The sequence below is a fragment of the Sorex araneus genome, chromosome 6 (genome assembly GCF_027595985.1).
Source record: "Sorex araneus isolate mSorAra2 chromosome 6, mSorAra2.pri, whole genome shotgun sequence".
Lineage (NCBI taxonomy): Eukaryota > Metazoa > Chordata > Mammalia > Eulipotyphla > Soricidae > Sorex > Sorex araneus.
This window is the reverse complement of record NC_073307.1, coordinates 85,174,082-85,192,391: the sequence shown is the minus strand read 5'-3', so window position 1 is coordinate 85,192,391 and position 18,310 is coordinate 85,174,082. Positions and strand designations below refer to the sequence as shown.

The 18,310-nt window shown below is 52.3% G+C and overlaps 1 protein-coding gene across 2 annotated transcripts in view; it reads right to left on the bottom strand.

Moving 5' to 3' along the window:
• Positions 1-18,310, bottom strand: part of PRMT8 (protein arginine methyltransferase 8) — a 107,407-nt gene that overhangs the window by 53,320 nt on the left and 35,777 nt on the right. For both annotated transcript variants that reach the window (XM_055141228.1, XM_055141229.1), the window contains exons 2-3: positions 16,231-16,416; positions 1,073-1,228 (exon numbers count right to left, since the gene is read on the bottom strand). In XM_055141228.1, coding sequence (XP_054997203.1) covers positions 1,073-1,228; positions 16,231-16,416 — 342 coding nt within the window. The remainder of the gene's footprint in view (positions 1-1,072; positions 1,229-16,230; positions 16,417-18,310) is intronic.

Here is an 18,310-nt window from a genome sequence, read left to right as displayed (position 1 = left end):
CCGGTGCTGGGTGTTCGGTCAGCCTTTGCCTGTCACTGCCCTCAGTGAATCAGGGTTCATTCCCCCCTTTTCACCGCGATCCCCTGCAGGTCTAGGGTCAGGCACTGCTCAGCACGCTTCTGCCTCCGGTTTCTCCCCAGCCCCAGACAAGGCCTGTCTCTCCATCATCAGTCAGCAGTGGACACAGGTGTGGAGAGAACCTGGCCAGGCGGAGCAGGAGAGGCCGGGGGAGGGGCAGTCTTCTTAGAGCCTGGCGAGGCCACCAGAGCCAGATTTTTTTTTTTTTTTTTTTTTTTTTTTGCTTTTTGGGTCACACCTAGCAATGCTCAGGGCTTACTCCTGGCTCTGCACTCAGGAATGACTCCTGGCGGTGCTCAGGGGACCCTATGGGATGCTGGGAATCGAACCCGGGCCGGCCGTGTGCAAGGCAAACGCCCTCCCCGCTGTGCTATCGCTCCAGCCCGCCAGATCATATTTTTAAACCGGCCAGCCTATCCCTTAAAGCAAAAAGGGAAAGAGAGGTTTCTCCCCTGGGGCCCCATTCCAGCCACACTCACGAACACCGAGCATGTGTCGCCTGGTGGGCGTGGGAGGAAGCACATTACACATGTATGGAATTCCCTCATTCCTCAGTCACACACCCTCCCACCAGGGACCAGGAACTAGAATTGGGCCCATTTTACAGATGTGTACACCGAGGCATGGGGCACAAATTGGGCACCCGTCATGCATCCTGTGGGGAGAATACTGGGAGATCTGCCGGGGGCTCACACGTGGCCACTCTGCACCTCCAGGTGACAATAGGACTCTCTCACGCATGTGACTGGCCACCAGAGTGGCTTCCAGAAAACCAAACCTCTCAAAGGTCGGAGTTGCCCACGCCAGGCACTTGGAGTCACGCTCAGCCCCTGCTCCTGAGAGCGTCACGGGACTCTCTCTCCTTTTCAGGGGCGCCTCCTCCGTCCCTGGCAAAGGGAAGGCCCAGATTTGTCCTTCTAGAAAGGGCCAGAGCGGGCCGAGGGCGGGGGTCGGCCGGCAGAGACCCGCGTGAAGGGGGCAGGGGCTCGCTCACCCCAAACACCTTCTTGGCTCCTGCTTTGGCGGCAAACATGGAAAGGATCCCGGTCCCACTGCCCACGTCCAGCACCACCTTGTCCTTGAACACGTGCTTGTTGTGGTACATGGAGTTCCGGTACGTGAGGGTCCGCACCTCGTCCTTCAGCATCTCCTGTTGGGGACAAAACACAAGCCAGTGTGGGTGTGTCCGAGGCGCCGGGAGAAGAACACCAGGGCGGGGGTCTTGGAGTCCATGCCAGGGCGGGGGTCTTGGAGTCCTCCCCAGAGCTCCACAGAGATGCCATGAGGGGTATGCACAGTCCGGAGCCCTGGGGGGCAGCTGGGCTGTGAGGAATTGGCCCAGAACAGACCGCAGGAATGAGTTTTTTTTTTCTTTTTGGGTCACACCCGGCGATGCACAGGGGTTATTCCTGGCTCATGCACTCAGGAATTACTCCTAGCGGTGCTCGGGGGACCATATGTGATGCTGGGAATCGAACCCGGGTCGACCGCATGCAAGGCAAACGCCCTACCCGTTGTGCTATTGCTCCAGCCCCACAGGAATGAGTTTAGCTTCCTCAGGATTCTTTTTACAGGAGCCCGCGTTGCAGAATAACTTGTTTTTCTGCCCCTGAGCAAGGAACTCGGATACAGGCACCCCAGGTTGCCAGTCAGACCAGATAACCAGACGCCTCTTGGATGCCTCCTACAACACCCATGCCACTAGACCCATGACTGCCCTAAAACCCAGGACGTCCCTGAACATTGACGCAAATGCTGATCTCTAAAGCTATGGGCTAAGGAGTGGTGTCCTTCTTAGTGGGTTGGTTAGGAAAGTATGTGTCATTACAAACCTATTGGCTATGAGATGCGCGGGCTCTGCTGTACGGGCCGGTGAAGGCCTGTATAAGATCTCCTTTGAGAAGCTCGGGGCCTTGCCTCGCACTTGGGACCTGCATGTCACTGTGTGCGTACACACAACCCTGGCTAGCCAGCTTAATAAACGACCCGCTTGCTAGTTGCCTTCCTGCATGGTCCTTGTCTGCGGTTGGAAATCCAGAACCGTGCCCTCACAGGGCGAGAGGCCATCTGCCCAAGGACACGGAGCCCCGGCCCGCACACTCCGTCCCAGAGAGGCTGCTTGCTTGGCCCATCTGAAAATATGAGCCTGCTCGGGGCTGGGGACCCTCCTCTCCTTTGGCATGGGGAGCTCAGAGGTCCAGGGCGGAACCTTCCCTCTACAGCGAGAGGAAGGGAGGGAGATGAAGGGAGGATGTGTGTGTGTGTGTGTGTGTGTGTGTGTGTGTGTGTGACACGCGCACCCTCTTTTTTGTTTTACTTGTTTTTAAGATTAGAAGACGCATCCCATGAGGGCTGGAGCGCTAGTACAGCAGGGAGGGTGCTTGCCTTGCACGTGGCTGAGCCAGGTTCAATCCCCAGCTCCCCTTACGACTCCCGGAGTTGACAGAGTGATCCCTGAGCTGAGTCAAGTCCTCCACACCGATGGGCGTGGCTCCAAAACAAAGCAGCCGCAAACGTTTGGACCCAGGCCTGTGCAACCAGCACCATCATCAAGAAGCCTAACATTCCCGTCACCCCAGGAGACCTTTCCTTGCGCCGTGGCAGTGGATCATCAGGCTCACGCCAGACAACCAATGATCTCATTTTTTTTTCCTCGGCGCTTCCTGCTGTCTGTTCAAGAATGAGATGTAAATTGAATCGCGCAGTATGCAAACTTTTCTGTCTGGCTCCTTTGGCTTCCCTTGCTCAGCATAAGGGTTTGGAGACTCATTCACTGTTTTCCAAGTCTCCTGGTTCGCAATGTTCCTCGCCCTCTTGTTATGGTTGCCGTTGAATCCTATTCTTTCCTAGGAACAGACCACGGTGTCTTTCTCCTTTGGCTCGTAGATATTGGGGATTATTAAGAATAAAGTCATGATGAACATTCTTGTATTTTTTTAATAACTTATTCTCAGGTAAACAAGAGCCGCAACTGTTGATGGAATTCTAGAGTTGAAATTGATGCGCTAACAAAAGCTCCAATACTAAAATCATTAAGTATAAAAAGGTCCATTCTTACATGAACATTGTTATATCATCATGGAGTTGTTAAGTCCTTGTCTAAGGATTTACTAAGCTACTTGTTGTGAGGGTAGCCTTCTGTGTTAGTGTCTTTGTTTGCTGAGTTGAGTGGGCATCACTTTCCCACTAATTTGATGTGCTCCCAGGGAATTTCAGTATTGAGGAATTTAGGTACGGCAGCATGATCAAGAGACTTCAGGATCTATGGTGTGGGACAATGAGTTGGCATGGCTGTGGCAGGCGGGCATAGCTGCCAGGGCTTCTGGCAAGCAGGGGGTCCGGGGAAGGCTGCCCACCTGACTCCAAGAACACACCGGTTCTCAGCCTGTCAGGGTCATTGTCACTATCACTGTCATCCCGTTGCTCATCGATTTGTTCGAGCGGGCACCAGTAACGTCTCTCATTGAGAGACTTATTGTTACTGTTTTTGGCATATCCAAAACGCACGGGTAGCTTGCCAGGCTCTGCCGTGCGGGCGCGATACTCTCGGTAGCTTGCCGGGCTCTCCGAGAGGGGCGGAGGAATCGAACTCGGGTCGTCTGCGTGAAAGGTAAACGCCCAACCGCTGTGCTATCGCTCCAGACTGTCAGGGTACCTGAAATTATTCACAGTTCGGCGTCTCTGCAGAGAATGTCAGTGAAGCAGCGGAGTTGGGCCTCGGCGTGGCTGCAGCCATTTGGGGTGTGGGTTCATAAAACAACAACAAAAAAAGTTTTGTTTTATGATTGGGATGTTAACGCTACACCTATTCTTCATATACCGTGTGGTCACAAATTCTCCTGTGTTTTCTGTGTTTTCAGCCGGAAGTTCTTAGTTGTGACTTTTAATTTTTGGTCAATGATTCATGTCAAGTTGAATTTTGTATATGGTGTAAGTTAGGTGGGTGGTCAGGGCTTACTCCTGGCTCAGTCCTCAGGGATCACTTGTGGTGGGCTCCGGGGACCAGATGGCGTGCCAGGGACTAAATTCAGGTCACTATGTGCAAGGCAAGAGCTCTACCCACTGTGCCATCTTTCTGCCCGCACCCCCACCCCTGGAGTTCTTTTCTCTCATACAAATACAAGGTTCATACACCACTTGGTGAATAGACTATCATTTCCACCATTGAATTATCTTGCTACCTTAATCCAGAGTTAATGGAATTTACAGGGGTGGGCTCTTTGCTTTGTCAATATACAAAATCAGGACTGAATTACTGTAGCTTTGGAGCAACTTTAAAAGAAACCAGTGAGGTGCTGGAGTGACAGTACAGGGTTAAGGGGCTTGCACTGTCTGATCAGGACTCCAATTCGGGCACCACATATGGTCCCCTGCACTGCCAGGAGTGATCCCTGAGCACAGGAAGGAAGGAAGGAAGGAAGGAAGGAAGGAAGGAAGGAAGGAAGGAAGGAAGGAAGGAAGGAAGGAAGGAAGGAAGGAAGGAAGGAAATGCTGACTTCTCTTATAAATATATTTTGGTTTTCCTAAATCCTTTGCATTTCCCTGTACATTCTAGAACTAGCTTATTTATTCATACAGAATAGCTCCTGGAGTTAAATGGAATTGCTGTGAATCCAGAGCTTGACTGGGGGAAGAATTGACATCTTAACGATATTCAGCCCCTTTTTCCAAATCTTTAATTACATTTTTATTTAGAGAAAATAAGTATGGGTCTAATATAGTTTTAAACTCTCATCATTGACAAAATGTCCACAGTTGTTTCTCTAAATCATTCAACCACAACACCAATAACATATTCCTTCCTACGTTTAAGACTATCATTTGAGCTTACTTCTTATTGCTTTTAGAAACACATTATTGGATATGGTTTCACCTGATACAATATTAAATCGTCAAAGTCAAGGATGTGAGACAGCTCTCTCTTAGCTTAGGTCTTTCTTAATTTCTCCTGCAGTGTTTTATAGATTTTATTTTCTTTTTGGCTTAGGGGCCACAGCCAGCAGTGCCCAGGGGCAGTGCCTAGCTCGGGGCTTGAGGGTCACTCCTAGTGGAGCCTCGGGGACTTGTGGTACCAGCAATCGAATCCAGGGTCTCCAGCATACAAAGCATCTTTCTTTCTTACTTTCTTACATCGCCCTTTGAACCAGCTCCCCGACCCCTGTTTTCTAGGTTTTACTAGAGTAGTTTTATATTCTTTTCACTACACTTATTCTGAACTATTTCACGTTGTGGGACTGTAAACAGTTCTCTAAATCTTCATTTTCCAATAGTTTCATGTTAATGTGAGTACATATGTGTGTCTGTCTTCGGGACAATCTCATATTTTGCAGTCTTGCTTTCTTCACATAGTCTAGTAGTTTTTTTTTTTAGATAGATTCATTTTGCTTCTATGTAAAACAACTTGTCACTTCTGAATGAAAACTTTACTTTTATCTGTAACCTTTTATTTTTTTTGCGGAGGTGTTCTTTTTTTCCTTTACTGTGCTGGTCAGGTCTATCAAGGATAAAAATAAACTTGAATAAAATTGGCAAGAACAGTCCTCCTTCCTGTTCCAATGACATATACACATCGACTGAATATAATTTCTAATGTGAGTTTCCCATAAACGTCTTTCATCAGACTGAAGACCTTCTCTTCTGTTTCCAATTTGCTGAGAGCTATTATCATGAATTGGCCTCTATTCTTGAGATGGTTTCAGATGTTTTTTCCTCATTCTCTGAACGTATTGCATTCCATAGCTTGGTTTCAAATGTTGAACCAACACTTTGTCATAATCTGTTACTCTTTTTAAGTGTTTCTGGATCTTACTGATTAATATTTCATTGCAGAATTTTTGTACCAGTATCAATGAGAATGTCAACCTACAATTTTTTCTTATCTTCTCTGGTAATTAGGTTTTCTGGAGTTTTGCTTTGTTTTTTGGTCTTTGGGTCACACTTAACTGTGTTGGGGGCTTGCTTTTGACTCTGTGCTAAGGGACCCCCCTGGTGGGGGTGAGAGGAGCACGTGGGATGCTGGAGATAATTTGTTGTTTTTTGGAGATGGAGAGTTTTTTGAGTATACCCAATGGTCCTCATCTATACTCCCTGAACTCAAGGTTCACTCATGGCAGTGATCAGGGGACCCTCTGCAGAACCAGGCATCAAACCCAGGTTGGCCACATGCAAGGTAACTAATTACCTTAAGCCCTGTACTGTCTGATAATTAATTATCCTAATTAAGTTCATCACCCAAGTTAGAAAGGGTATATTGAAAATACACTCTTCATATATTTTCTGAAGATTTTTGTGGTATTGGTATTTTTTCTTAGATGTTTGATATAATTCACCAGTAAAACCATGTAGGCCCAGAATTGCTCCTGTGGGAAGATTTTTTTACTATTAATTCCATTTAGAATTAAAATTAATGGGGAGCTATTTTAATTTCCTATGCATTCTTCTATCAGCTTTGACAGGCTTTTTTTTCAAGGAATTCATTCAACTTAAATGTCACGTTTATAAGTACAATATTGGCATAAAATATTCTATTTGCCTACTAAATGTCTATAGGATCTATTATGATGTCATACTCCTCCTCTGTGAGTTTCTAATTTGTATTTTCTCTGATTCTGTTGTCATAGGTATAGCTGGGATTGATCCATCTGTCATTTCAAAATACAAGTTTTCTTTTCCTCAGTGTTTTGTTTCTACTGCTTTGATTTCTATTAACTCTATCATTTCCTGTCTTCGACTTATCTGTTTTATTTGTTCTTCCTACTCTAGTCTTATATGGTAGATGCTTCTGCCATTGCTCTTTCACATTTTATTTTCTCTAACATACACATTTGAAGCAAAAAAAAAAGAAAACACCCAAAATCCTTCTAAGAATTGCTTGAACTATCACTATATCACTGCCATCCCGTTGTCCATCGATTTATTTGAGCGGGCACCAGTCACGTCTCCATTCGTCCCAGCCCTGAGATTTTAGCAGCCTCTCCTTACTCATCTTTCCCAATGACTGGAGGCTCTTTTCAGGGTCAGGGGAGTGAGACCTGTCATTGTTACTGTAGTTGGCATATAGAATAGGCCACAGGGAGCTTGCCAGGCTCTTCCATGTGGGCAGGATACTCTCAGTAGCTTGCCGGCCTCTCCGAGAGCTTGAACTATATCCCACAAATTTTGACATTGTTGCCTAAGTCTTAGTTTAAGCTGAATTCATTGACTCTGTGACCTGTCACTATCACTATCATCCTGTTGCTCATCGATTTTCTCGAGTGGGCACCAGTAACATCTCCATTGTGAGACTTCTTGTGACTGTTTTTTGGCATATCGAATACGCCATGGGTAGCTTGCCAGGCTCTGCTGTGTGGGTGAGATTCTCTCAGTAGCTTGCCGAGTTCTCTGAGAGGGGTGGAGGAATCGAACCCAGGTCGGCCATGTGCAAGGCAAACGCCCTAGCCGCTAGGTTATCGCTCCAACCCTAAGCAAACCAAACATTGCTTTCTCATGGTGTTCAAGACTAGGAGGTCTGAGAATAAGAGTCTAAGAATAAGCAGATTTGGGGTCTGCTTATTCTGCAAACCTCCTCATGGTTTGCAGATGGCTGTCTTCCTCTCACCTGTTCATATACCAGAGAGTGGGGAAAGGAAGAGGGCCCTACTCTAAGGCCGCTCATCCCACTTGACTCCATCACCTCCCAGGGAATCTGCATCCTCCGAGGTCACACGAGAGGCACAGGTTTCAGCAAGGCAGTGGTGGTGGGAGAGATACACAGCGTTGTGTTTTCACTATGATTCAGTCTCCTCATTTTTCTCGTGACTTCCTCTCTCTTTTCTGAGAGCTGCTTAATTTGCAAACATTGAAGGGTTTTCCAGACAATTTATTGGTTTGGGTTTCTAACTTAATCCCATTATATGAAAAAAAAAAAACCCCACTCTGAACCATTTCAAGCTCTGAAACGGATTAGATTTGTTTACGGCCAGGGTATGATCTATCTTGGTAGCTGTTTTAAATGTGTGTTTCTCTTTAAAAGAATGTGTGCCTTGTGGTTGAGGATGCAATGTTCTATAAATAAAAGCCAATTAGGTCCCTTTGTTTGATGGGACTGTTAGACTTTTCAACATCCTTTTGAGAATTTTTGTGTATTTGTTCTATCAACAGTCAAGGCCGAAGTGTCCTTAACAAAACAGACCTCTATAACTGGGGATGTGTTTGCTTCTCTCTCTAGTTCTACATGCGAAGCCTAATGCTTTTTGAAGGGCCCATCACACCGTTTTGTAACTTGTCACCTTGACCAGGCTAGGCTACATTTCTCACGACTCTCTGTTGGCGGTGTTTCCAATCAGGGTGAGTCACAAGACTCTCCTGAGATTTGGAAAATATCAAGGGAGCAAGAACCATTTTGAGGTGCTCACTTTTCACGGCCACCCCCGTGGCTTACCTGCTGGCCACAAGGTAGCAGCTCGACCTGCTGTTGTGTAACTGCTCCTTCAACTGCTCTGACTTCTGTGTTGTATGTGTCCTGGAGAAATAAGGACCTTTCTCTCCCCCTAAGAATCAGCTCACTACCAAGACCAAAACCAATGGAACACGCCTACAAAGACGTATCAACTGACGCCTAAGGGATCTAACCTCTCCTTATTGGACATCCTCATTCCTTTCCTAACCACCTCCCCCTGTGGACATCAACCTTAGCATCAGACAAGGAACGTTAGCCTTATACATATTTTTTAAAAAGTTGCTTTCTTATCACTGGGCAATACTCTATAATTGTCACTGTCACTGTCATCCCGTTGCTCTTCGATTTGCAGGAGCGGGCACCAGTAACATCTCCATTGTGAGACTTGTTACTGTTTCTAGTATATCAAATATGCCACGGGAAGCTTGCCAGGCTCTGCCATGCGGGCGAGATACTCTTGGTAGCTTGCTGGGCTCTCCGAGAGGGGCAGAGGAAGCAAATCTGGGCCAGCCGCATGCAAAGCGAATGCCCTACCCACTGTGCTATCGCTCCAGTCCTCTCTATCATTGCAATAAATGTATATATTCCACGATGTAAAATTATGTGTATGGGTGTGTTCCAGTCGGGATAGATCACCAGGTATTGAGCCTGCATGGAACCAATGACCCATTGAGCCAATGCAGGTTCAATACCAGGTACCCCATACGGTCCCCGGAGCCCACAAGGAGTGATCCCTGAGCACATAGTCAGGAATAAGCACCAATCACTGCCAGGTGAGGTACAAACACTGTAGCACTGTCGCACTGTCTTCCCGTTGTTCATCGATTTGCTTGAGCGGGCACCAGTAACGTCTCCACTGTGAGACTTGCTGTTACTGTTTTTGGCATATCAAATATGCCACGGGTAGCTTGCCAGGCTCTGCCGTGCGGGTGGGATACTCTCGGTAGCTTGTCGGGCTCTCTGAGAGGAACAGAGGAATTGAACTCAGGTCGGCCGTGTGCAAGGCAAACGCCCTCCCTGCTGTGCTATCGCTCCAGCCCCAAGGTTCCTGCCTTCGATCATCCTCGAAGTTGGACAAGGTGAAGGTATATTGATACTGAGTTTAACTCGGGCTCTAAATATTTCAAAAGTGAGTTAGTTCAAGTCCCTCCTTGCAGGAGACCTCAAGGACTGAATACTTGTGAGACCGCAGACTAGCAAAGCATCAAGGCCTTGACCCTGATACTGCAAAAATAAACGGTCTCCCCAGAGCCGGGTTCGATGTGTGGTACTTACCGGCATGGTCCAGACAGAGCAAGGATGTGATGCAGAACAGGGAAATGCACCTGCTCTGAAACCAGGATCCCTGCATCCAAATCACAGCTCCAAGGCCCTCGGGCTCTCACCCAGAACATCACTTAGCAATTGCGGCTCAGTTTCCTCATTAAGAAAATGGGTGATAATGGCCCCCGTGCTGCAGGAGAGCAGCAAAATTAAATAGAACCCATGTGACAAAGTATCAACCCGGGCTCCTCTCGACAAGCACAGCCCTCTTTTTTAATTTTTTTTCTGTGTGTCTGGGGGGCTTATGGGGGGAACACACCCCGAGGTGCTCAGAACTCACTCCAGGCTCTGTGCTTGGGAGTCATTTCTGGAGATGCTCAGAGGTGGGGGTTCTACATCTGGGTCAGGGACACACAAGATGAGCACCTCAGTTACTGGACTTTCTCATCCACAGGAGAGAAGCTGAGGATGGGCAGCGAATGGGAGCAGAATAACGGCCAATGCTTTGCAAAGCCCCAGCAGAACCATTCCCAAGCTACAGAATAGGCCCCGTGGGCCAGAGCAATAGCACAACGGGTAGAGCATTTGCCTTGCGTGTGGTTCAATGCGGGTTCAATACCTGGTACCCCATATGGTCCCCGGAGCCCACTAGGAGTGATGCCTGAGCACAGAACCGGGAGTAAGCCCCAAGAACTGCCAGATGCGGTATAAACTGTCACTGTCACTGTCATCCTGTTGCTCATCGATTGGTTCGAGCGGGCACCAGTAATGTCTCTCATTGAGAGACTCATAGTTACTGTTTTTGGCATATCCAATACGCACGGGTAGCTTGCCAGGCTCTGCTGCGCAGGCTCAATACTCTCAATAGCTTTCCAGGCTCTTCAAGAGGAGTGGAGGAGTTGAACTCGGGTCAGCCGCATGAAAGGCGAAAGCCCAACCGCTGTGCTATCACTCCAGCCCATGTGGTATAAACAAACAAAAATATGGCATGGTATCTCTAGAGATCTAATTGTTCCTAAAATGGAGATGCCCCAATGCCCACCTTTAATTATTACCTTTTGTCCCCCGCTTCCTCTCCGTGGGGCTTACAACCACAGGAGTTGGGCAGGCTCAAGTTCTGGCAGAAGAACTGAAGTTTTGTATAGTGTCCCGTTCTGTATAAATACTACAAACTTCTCGATCGATTCATCTATAGTTGGGCATTTGGGTTGTTTTTATATCTTAGCTATTGGACCAAGTGCAGCTATGAACATGCATGTCTGTGTGTGTGTATGAGTGTGTGTATTCATGATTTTGTGTTTGGGGGAATAGGTGTCAAGATGTGGTAGTTGCTGGATCATCTGTGAGTTCATTTCTGTTTTTTGGAGAAGGCTTCATGTGGCCTTCCGTAGCTTGGACGAGATGACTAGTCTGCAGCTCTAAGAAAGAACCAGATTATGCCATTTGCAGCAACATGGAGAGAACTAGAGGTCATTCTGCTGAGTGAGGTCAGTCAGAATGAAAGGGGCAGACACAGAATGATCCTCTCCTATGTGGGACTTAAAGATACTCCGTGAGGCAGCAACAAAAATCCAAAGCCAATATCATAGAGGAACTGACACACAGTTGTATTGAGGGGTGGGTGAGAGGGAGAAGACAGAGACAGGTTCCCTGGTCAGGGGTGTGGTATCTGAATGAGGTCTGTGAGAAACCTTCATTGTAAGCCAAAAAAAAAAATTGTTAAAAAAAAATGAAATTTGTTTTGTTTGTTTGTTTGGCTTTTGGGGGGGTCATACCCGGTGATACTCAGGGGTTGCTCCTGGCTCTGCACTCAGGAATCACTCCTGGCGGTGCTTGGGGGACCATATGGGATGCCGGGAATCGAACCCGGGCCAGCTGCATGCAAAGCAAACACCCTCCCCGCTGTACTATGGCTCCAGCCCCAAGAACTGGAATTTGGACTTGATGCGGTTTTCCCTACTCAGACTGTGAAAAGCAAGGGCTCCTCCTCTTCCTCCAGAGGGCTTTCGTTTCCCCCGGGAGAACAGCCCAGAGAAGGTTCCATCCAGATGGCTCTGGGGAAACAACATACCACTCTGGGTGGAACCAAGCCCCAGCGACTGGTGGTGGCATCCACGGTGTCCCAGCTTCCTTGCTGATTAGAAATATGGTGACACATTGGCTAGTGCCAGGAGAGGAGCCCCCGGAGAGTCTCCTTCCGAAGAAGCCGCCGCCGCCATGCTGGCCTCAGGGAGAGAGCTGGCAGGGAGTCGGGTGGGCGCCCAGAGCTGCCGGGCCCGGAGCCGAACGTCAGGTCACTGAGAAGTCAGAGCTGGCGACCAGGAGGCCACCAGCTGGCCCCAACTCAGAGCAAAAACCTCAGGAGCCATGTAGCTGCCTCGCCAGAATGCCATCCTCCCTGAGAGGCCCTGGGCCAAGAGGGGACAGAGCCCCCCACTGGGATGCCGCCCTCTGGAGCCTACATCCCCAGGGGTCTCTGCATCACCCCCCCCAAGACAGAAAGACAGAGGTATCCTGCAACCCCGCCCTGCCACGCTCTGCACCCCTACTCCCACCGGGGTCCGCTTCTGCTTTGTGTTTACAGCCGAATCGCACACATCTCCCCCTGCCTCCCCCCCACCCCACCCATGCAATGCCCCCCTGCCTCGTGGCCTAAATGCTGAGTGATCGCTATTAATCAGCAGGCTGGCAGGGCCGCGTGAGCATCTTGTTTGTGCTGGGAGGAGACTGCCAAGCGGCCAGCCCGGCTCCTCCCCGATGGTGCCACACGGGGCTTGTCCAGACGGAGCTGGCAGAGGCCTGGCCGGGACGCGTCTGGTGCAGCGGGCAGCTCGCCACGGCCCAAGCGGCAGGCATGAGCAGACTTGCTGCAAAGAGCGGCGTTCCCGGGCAGCCTCTCGGGCGGGCTGGTGACGGGGACCCCAGAGAGGGTGAAGGAAAGCCTCGGGGGGCGGGTGGGTGGGTGCAGAGAGCCCAGCTGGCCGCCCCTCTGGGCCCTGCATGCCAAGAGCCAGACTCGCGACTCGGCCTATGGCAAGAGCAGCAGCAGAAGGGAATTCTGCCTGTGACGTGCCCACGAGATCGCCCAGGACTGTGCTAGAACAACTCAGGAGAGAGACACTGGTCATCTCCTGCAGGTCCCCGACTCCAGGGGACTCGCCGAATCGTCTCGGTGGCTTTGTAGGTCCACGTGCAAGCTTGCCTGGCCCATCAAAGCACCAGCAGAGGGAATCTGGCTGACTATTCTTTTTTTTTTCTTTTTGGGTCACACCCGGCGATGCTCAGGGGTTACTCCTGGCTCTGCACTCAGGAATCACCCCTGGCCGTGCTCAGGGGACCCTATGGAATGCTGGGAATCGAACCCGGGTTGGCTGTGTGCAAGGCAAACGCCCCACCTGCTGTGCTATTGCTCCAGCCCCTGGCTGACTATTCTTATTTCTTAGCCTTTGGTGTCTGTACCCTTAGTGACACCTGGCCACAGTGCCACCAGACCCCCCCAGAAGGCTGAGACTAACAGATGCATCACCAAGTCAGACAATGTGCCCACCCTGGGTTAGAGGCGGGGGGTGGAGGGCGGGTGGGTATCAAGTCCTGAAGGAATTGGATTGATAATAACACTGGAGGGGCCATAGAGAGAGCTCAGTGGGTGAAACGTGTACTTTGCATCCAGGAGGCCCAGATCTGATCCCTGGCACCTCATGGACCCCAAGTAAGCCCCCGAGAATCACTCGGTATGGCTGTAACACTGTAACATTGCCATCTGTTGTTCATCGATTTGCTCGAGCGGGCACCAGTAACGTCTCCATTGTGAGGCTTGTTGTTTAATTTTGTTTGGCAAAACAGAGTTAAAATTAATAGTGGGCTGGAGAGATAGTAGAAGGGTGAAGACACTTGCCTTGCACGCGGCCAATTGGTTTAATTCCCGGCACCACATAGGGTCTCTCTGAGCTCTGCCAGAAGTGGTCCTTGAGCACAGAGCCAGGAGTAATCCCTGAGCACTGTTGGGTATGCCCCCCCCCAGTCTCTTCCCCCCAACCCCCGCCAAATTGAGTATTTAGTAGCAAGGAAGAGCGTGTTCTAGGTCTAGCATGAAAGCCCAGAACTTGGCAATTCACAGGGTGGTTCCATCAGTCTGGGGTGCCTTATGGGCAGCGGGGTGCGGAGAGGAGAGAGGAGGAGCAAGAGGAACCTCGGGTAGCTGCTTTGGGGGGCACCTGGTGATGGGGGGAGTGTGTGGGTGGAACGGAGGGCCTTGACCTTGGGCGACCTGGACTTGATGGCTTGAGCCACGTCCCCGGGGCCGGCCGGTTGGTTTCACAGGGCTGTCACGCTGCTGCCCGCTCTGCCCAGGGCCGGCCCTGACCCGGGTGCCCCAGGACACAGGCCTGGACTTGAGATGTGGGTCTGGGAGGGACAACGTCTTCTCTGGCTACGGGGACCATCCTCCTTTCTGCCTCCCGCGGGCCTGGATTGGACTGGACCTCACCCAGCTCTCCCCACACTCCCCGCTGCTGGCCTCCAAGTGGGAGCTGGACAAAGGACATGCCGGGACTCACCCCTCCACCCTGAGGGCACTGGCCCACCCAGCAGGGGGAGCTCGGTCGCTGGGCTAGAGCCTCCAGACTTGTACAGGACACCCTCCACCCGAGAGCCCCCCCCCCACATATATATATTACACACACACACACACACACACACACACACACACACACACATACACACACACACATAGGCTGGAGCAATAGCACAGCGGTTGGGCGTTCATCTTTCACGCGGCCGACCCGAGTTCGATTCCTCCGCCCCTCTCGGAGAGCCCAGCAAGCTACCGAGAGTATCGAGCCCGCACAGCAGAGCCTGGCAAGCTCCCCGTGTGTATTGGATATGCCAAAAACAGTAACAATAAGTCTCTCAATGAGAGACGTTACTGGAGCCCGCTCGAACAAATCGATGAGCAACAGGATGACAGTGATATATATATATATATATATATATATATATATATATATGTTGCTTTTGGAGTCACAACAGGTAATGCACAGGGATTACTCCTGGCTCTGCACTCAGGAATTACCCCTGGTGGTTCTCAGGGGACCCTATGGGATGCTGGGAATCGAACCCAGGCCGGCCGTGTGCAAGGCAAACACCCTACCCGCTGTGCTATCGCTCCAGCCCCCCACCTAGATATTTTGCAGGGAAGGAGTCGCACGGATGCTTAGGAGACCAGAGGGTGGTGTGTGGTGGGGGGCTTCCTAGTGATTCTCAACCAAGGGCCAGGAATCCAATGCGGGCACTGCTCAGGCCCTGCAGGGTTAGAGGCACCCCAGGAGCCCCCAAGGTTGCCCCCAGCAGTGGTCGGGGATCCCCAGGGCTGTACCCAGCCACGAGTTGATGAGGGGAGGCCAAGCAGTGCCGGGTGTTGAACCAGGGCCCACTGCATGCAAGGTCTGTGTCTAAACCCCGAAACTATCTAGTTACGGGGGGAGGGAGGGTGGCCGGGGAGGCCACAGTGGCTGTGCTCAGGGATCGCTTCTGGCTCTGGGCTCAGGGATCATTCCCAGCGAGGTTTGAGGGGACCAAATCTGGCACCAAGGATCGAACCCAGTCTTGGATGGGTCAGTGGTATGCAAGGCAAGAGAGGACTTTCTAGACTATGGACCGAACATGATGGCCACTTCGTACCCATACTGTGAACCATAGCACCCAAAAGGAGAGAGAGGGTAAAAAGGGAAGGTGCCTGCCACAGGGGGGTGGGGGATAAGGGGGGGTGGAGGGGGGGATACTGGGACCATCGGTGGTGGAGAATGGGCACCGGTGGAGGGATGGGTACTCCATCATTGTATGACTGAAACATAATCATGAAAGTTCGTAAATCTGCAACTCTATCTCATGGTGAGTCATTAAAAAAAAATTTTTTTAAATGGGGCTGGCATAATATCACCTCGGGTAGGGCGTTTGCCTTGCACGCGGCCGACCCGGGTTTGATTCCCAGCATCCCATAGAGTCCCCTGAGCACTGCCAGGGGTAATTCCTGAGTGCATGAGCCAGGCAAGTACTGGCCAGGGGTTCCTGAAAGCTCACGGAGGGGCTCGAGGGGACCCCGAGGGACCTTGGGGTTCACGATTGAGCCTGCGCAGACTCTGAGCGTCACAATATTGGGTACCTTCTCAGAGCAGATACCAAGTTGTCACACCCCAGCTCTGGCTGGGTCTCTGAGTGTCAGGGGCCCAGGAGCAAGAAGAGAGAGGGGGTACTGCCCCCCCACGGGGCGCCTTCCTCTCTGTACCCAACTTCCCCCAGGCCAGGCCCTTGCTCCATGCCTGGACCCTCCCAGAGGCCCAGCCCCCCGGCTGGGGAGAGGACAGACCCCCTCCTGGCCTGGGATACTCTGGCATTCCTCTTTCCGACGGCACGGGCCAGGTGGCCCTGGCGGTCCCCAGCTCGGACGGGGTTACCTCGTGGATCCCGAAGTGAGCGTAGGAGTCAAAGTAGTAATCGCGCGAGGTCATCTCCTCCGGGTTCAGCAGCTTCGACAGCTTGCCCCGGCCTGGGCAACTGGGCTGGGTGGACACGTGGTGGACACATTGCACAGGCTTGGCGGGGACCACGGGCTGAGGGGGCTGTGACGGGGGGCTGCTGACCTGCGGGAAGAGAAGGGGCTCCGTGAATGGTGGCCCTGCTGTCCGTGTCACCCCCTCCCCTCCTCGTCAGCTGTCCCCGAGGGGTACGTGGGACCTGGGTGCTGGGGGCGGTCAGCTGAGGGCTGGGGGCCGAGAGCGCAGGGACACTGGCTTGTAGCAAGGAGGCAAACAGCTGTGGGTCCCACCCGCGTCCGTCTCTCGCTGGCCCCGTGTAGGCCTCGCCCCTACACACCCACTTGTCAGCCGGGTGCACCCCCCTTGGGGGAGGCCAAAGTAAGGAAGGGTCAGGGGACAGAGCGCCACCCCCCATCTCTGCCTCTTGCCAGTCCTACAGCCTCAGAGCCAGTCACCACCCTGTCCCAGCTTCACTGTCCCCAAGACGGGAGGGAATCCCACGCCTGCAACCCACCCAAACCTCCCCATCCCCCTGAGGGGAGCAGACGAGTTAGGGTGTGTCAGGGGCTGAAAAGCGAATCTCTCGGGGCTGGAGCGATAGCACAGCGGGGAGGGCGTTTGCCTTGCAAGAGGCTGACCCGAGTTTGATTCCCAGCATCCTATAGGGTCCCCCGAGCACCGCCAGGAGTAATTCCTGAGTACAGAGCCAGGAGGAACCCCTGAGCATCACTGGGTGTGAACCAAAAGCAAAAAAAAAGGGGGGGTATCCTCAGCGTGAGTGTGGGTGGCCCTGAGCTAGCTCAAGGCTGGGGATCCGGCTGGTGCATCTCCCCAAGACCAAACCACTGGCATGCTCTGGGCTCAGGCGCCCTCCTGACTGCTGGCCCACCTCAGTGGGAGTCACCCCATGACCTCTACACCCACAGCCCCGTGCGCGGCTCTTCCCGGGGTCCCTCTCTCCGGACTCCAGCCTGGCTCCCCCCACAGCCGACGGGGGCCGGAGCTGGAAGGCCCAAGGGATTCTGGGAGCCAGAAACCTCCGCGCAGATGCACAGATGGGCCGGGCGCAAACGCCCTCATCCTGGCAGCGGGAGGACCCTCGCGGGCCCCCGGGATCCCATCCCCGCTGGGGTGGGGGTTTCAAAACAGACCCTGACGGGCAGACGATGGGGACCTGGGGCCACACGGCCGCGCTGACAGCCAGGACAGCCTTCCGGGAGGGCCGTGTGGCCTCCTGGACAAAGCGCAGACCAGAAACACGCACACGCGTGTGAGGGGGAGTGCGCATGCCCGGCCCCTGTTCCCCGTCCAGCACCGCATGCCCAGGCCCCTCCCCAGCACTGCCCAGGCCGGGTGTGGGTGCTGCGAGCCCGCAGGCTGCGCGGGCTGAGCTACCGCCAGCAGTGGCCTGAGTCATTAAAGACAGAGAGAGAGGGCGGGGCAGAGCCACATACAGAGAGTTGAGGGGCTGCCTTGCGGGCAGCCGGGGCCGCTCCAGCCCCCACCTCACATGGTCCCGCGAGCACTGCCAGCAGTGATCCCTGAGGGCAGAGCCAGGAGCAGCCCCTGGGCGTTGCTGAGTGTGGGGGAAGGAAGGAAGGAAGGAAGGAAGGAAGGAAGGAAGGAAGGAAGGAAGGAAGGAAGGAAGGAAGGAAGGAAGGAAGGAAGGAAGGAAGGAAGGAAGGAAGGAAGGAAGGAAGGAGGGAGGGAGGGAGGGAGGGAGGGAAGGAAGGAAGGGAGGGAAGGAGGGAGGGAGAAAGGAAGGAAGGGAGAAGGAAGGGAGGAAGGGAGGAGGGAGAGAAAGGGAGGGTGGGATAGGAAAGGATGAAGGAAGGAAAGAAAGGAGAGAAGGAAGGGAGGGAGGAAGGGAGGGAGGGAGGAATGAAGGGAGGGAGGGAGGGAGGAAGGAAGGAAGGGAGGGAGGGAGGAAAGGAGGGAGGGAGGAAAGAGAGTGGGATAAGAAAGGAGGGAGGAAGGGAGGGAGGGAGGAAAAGGAGGG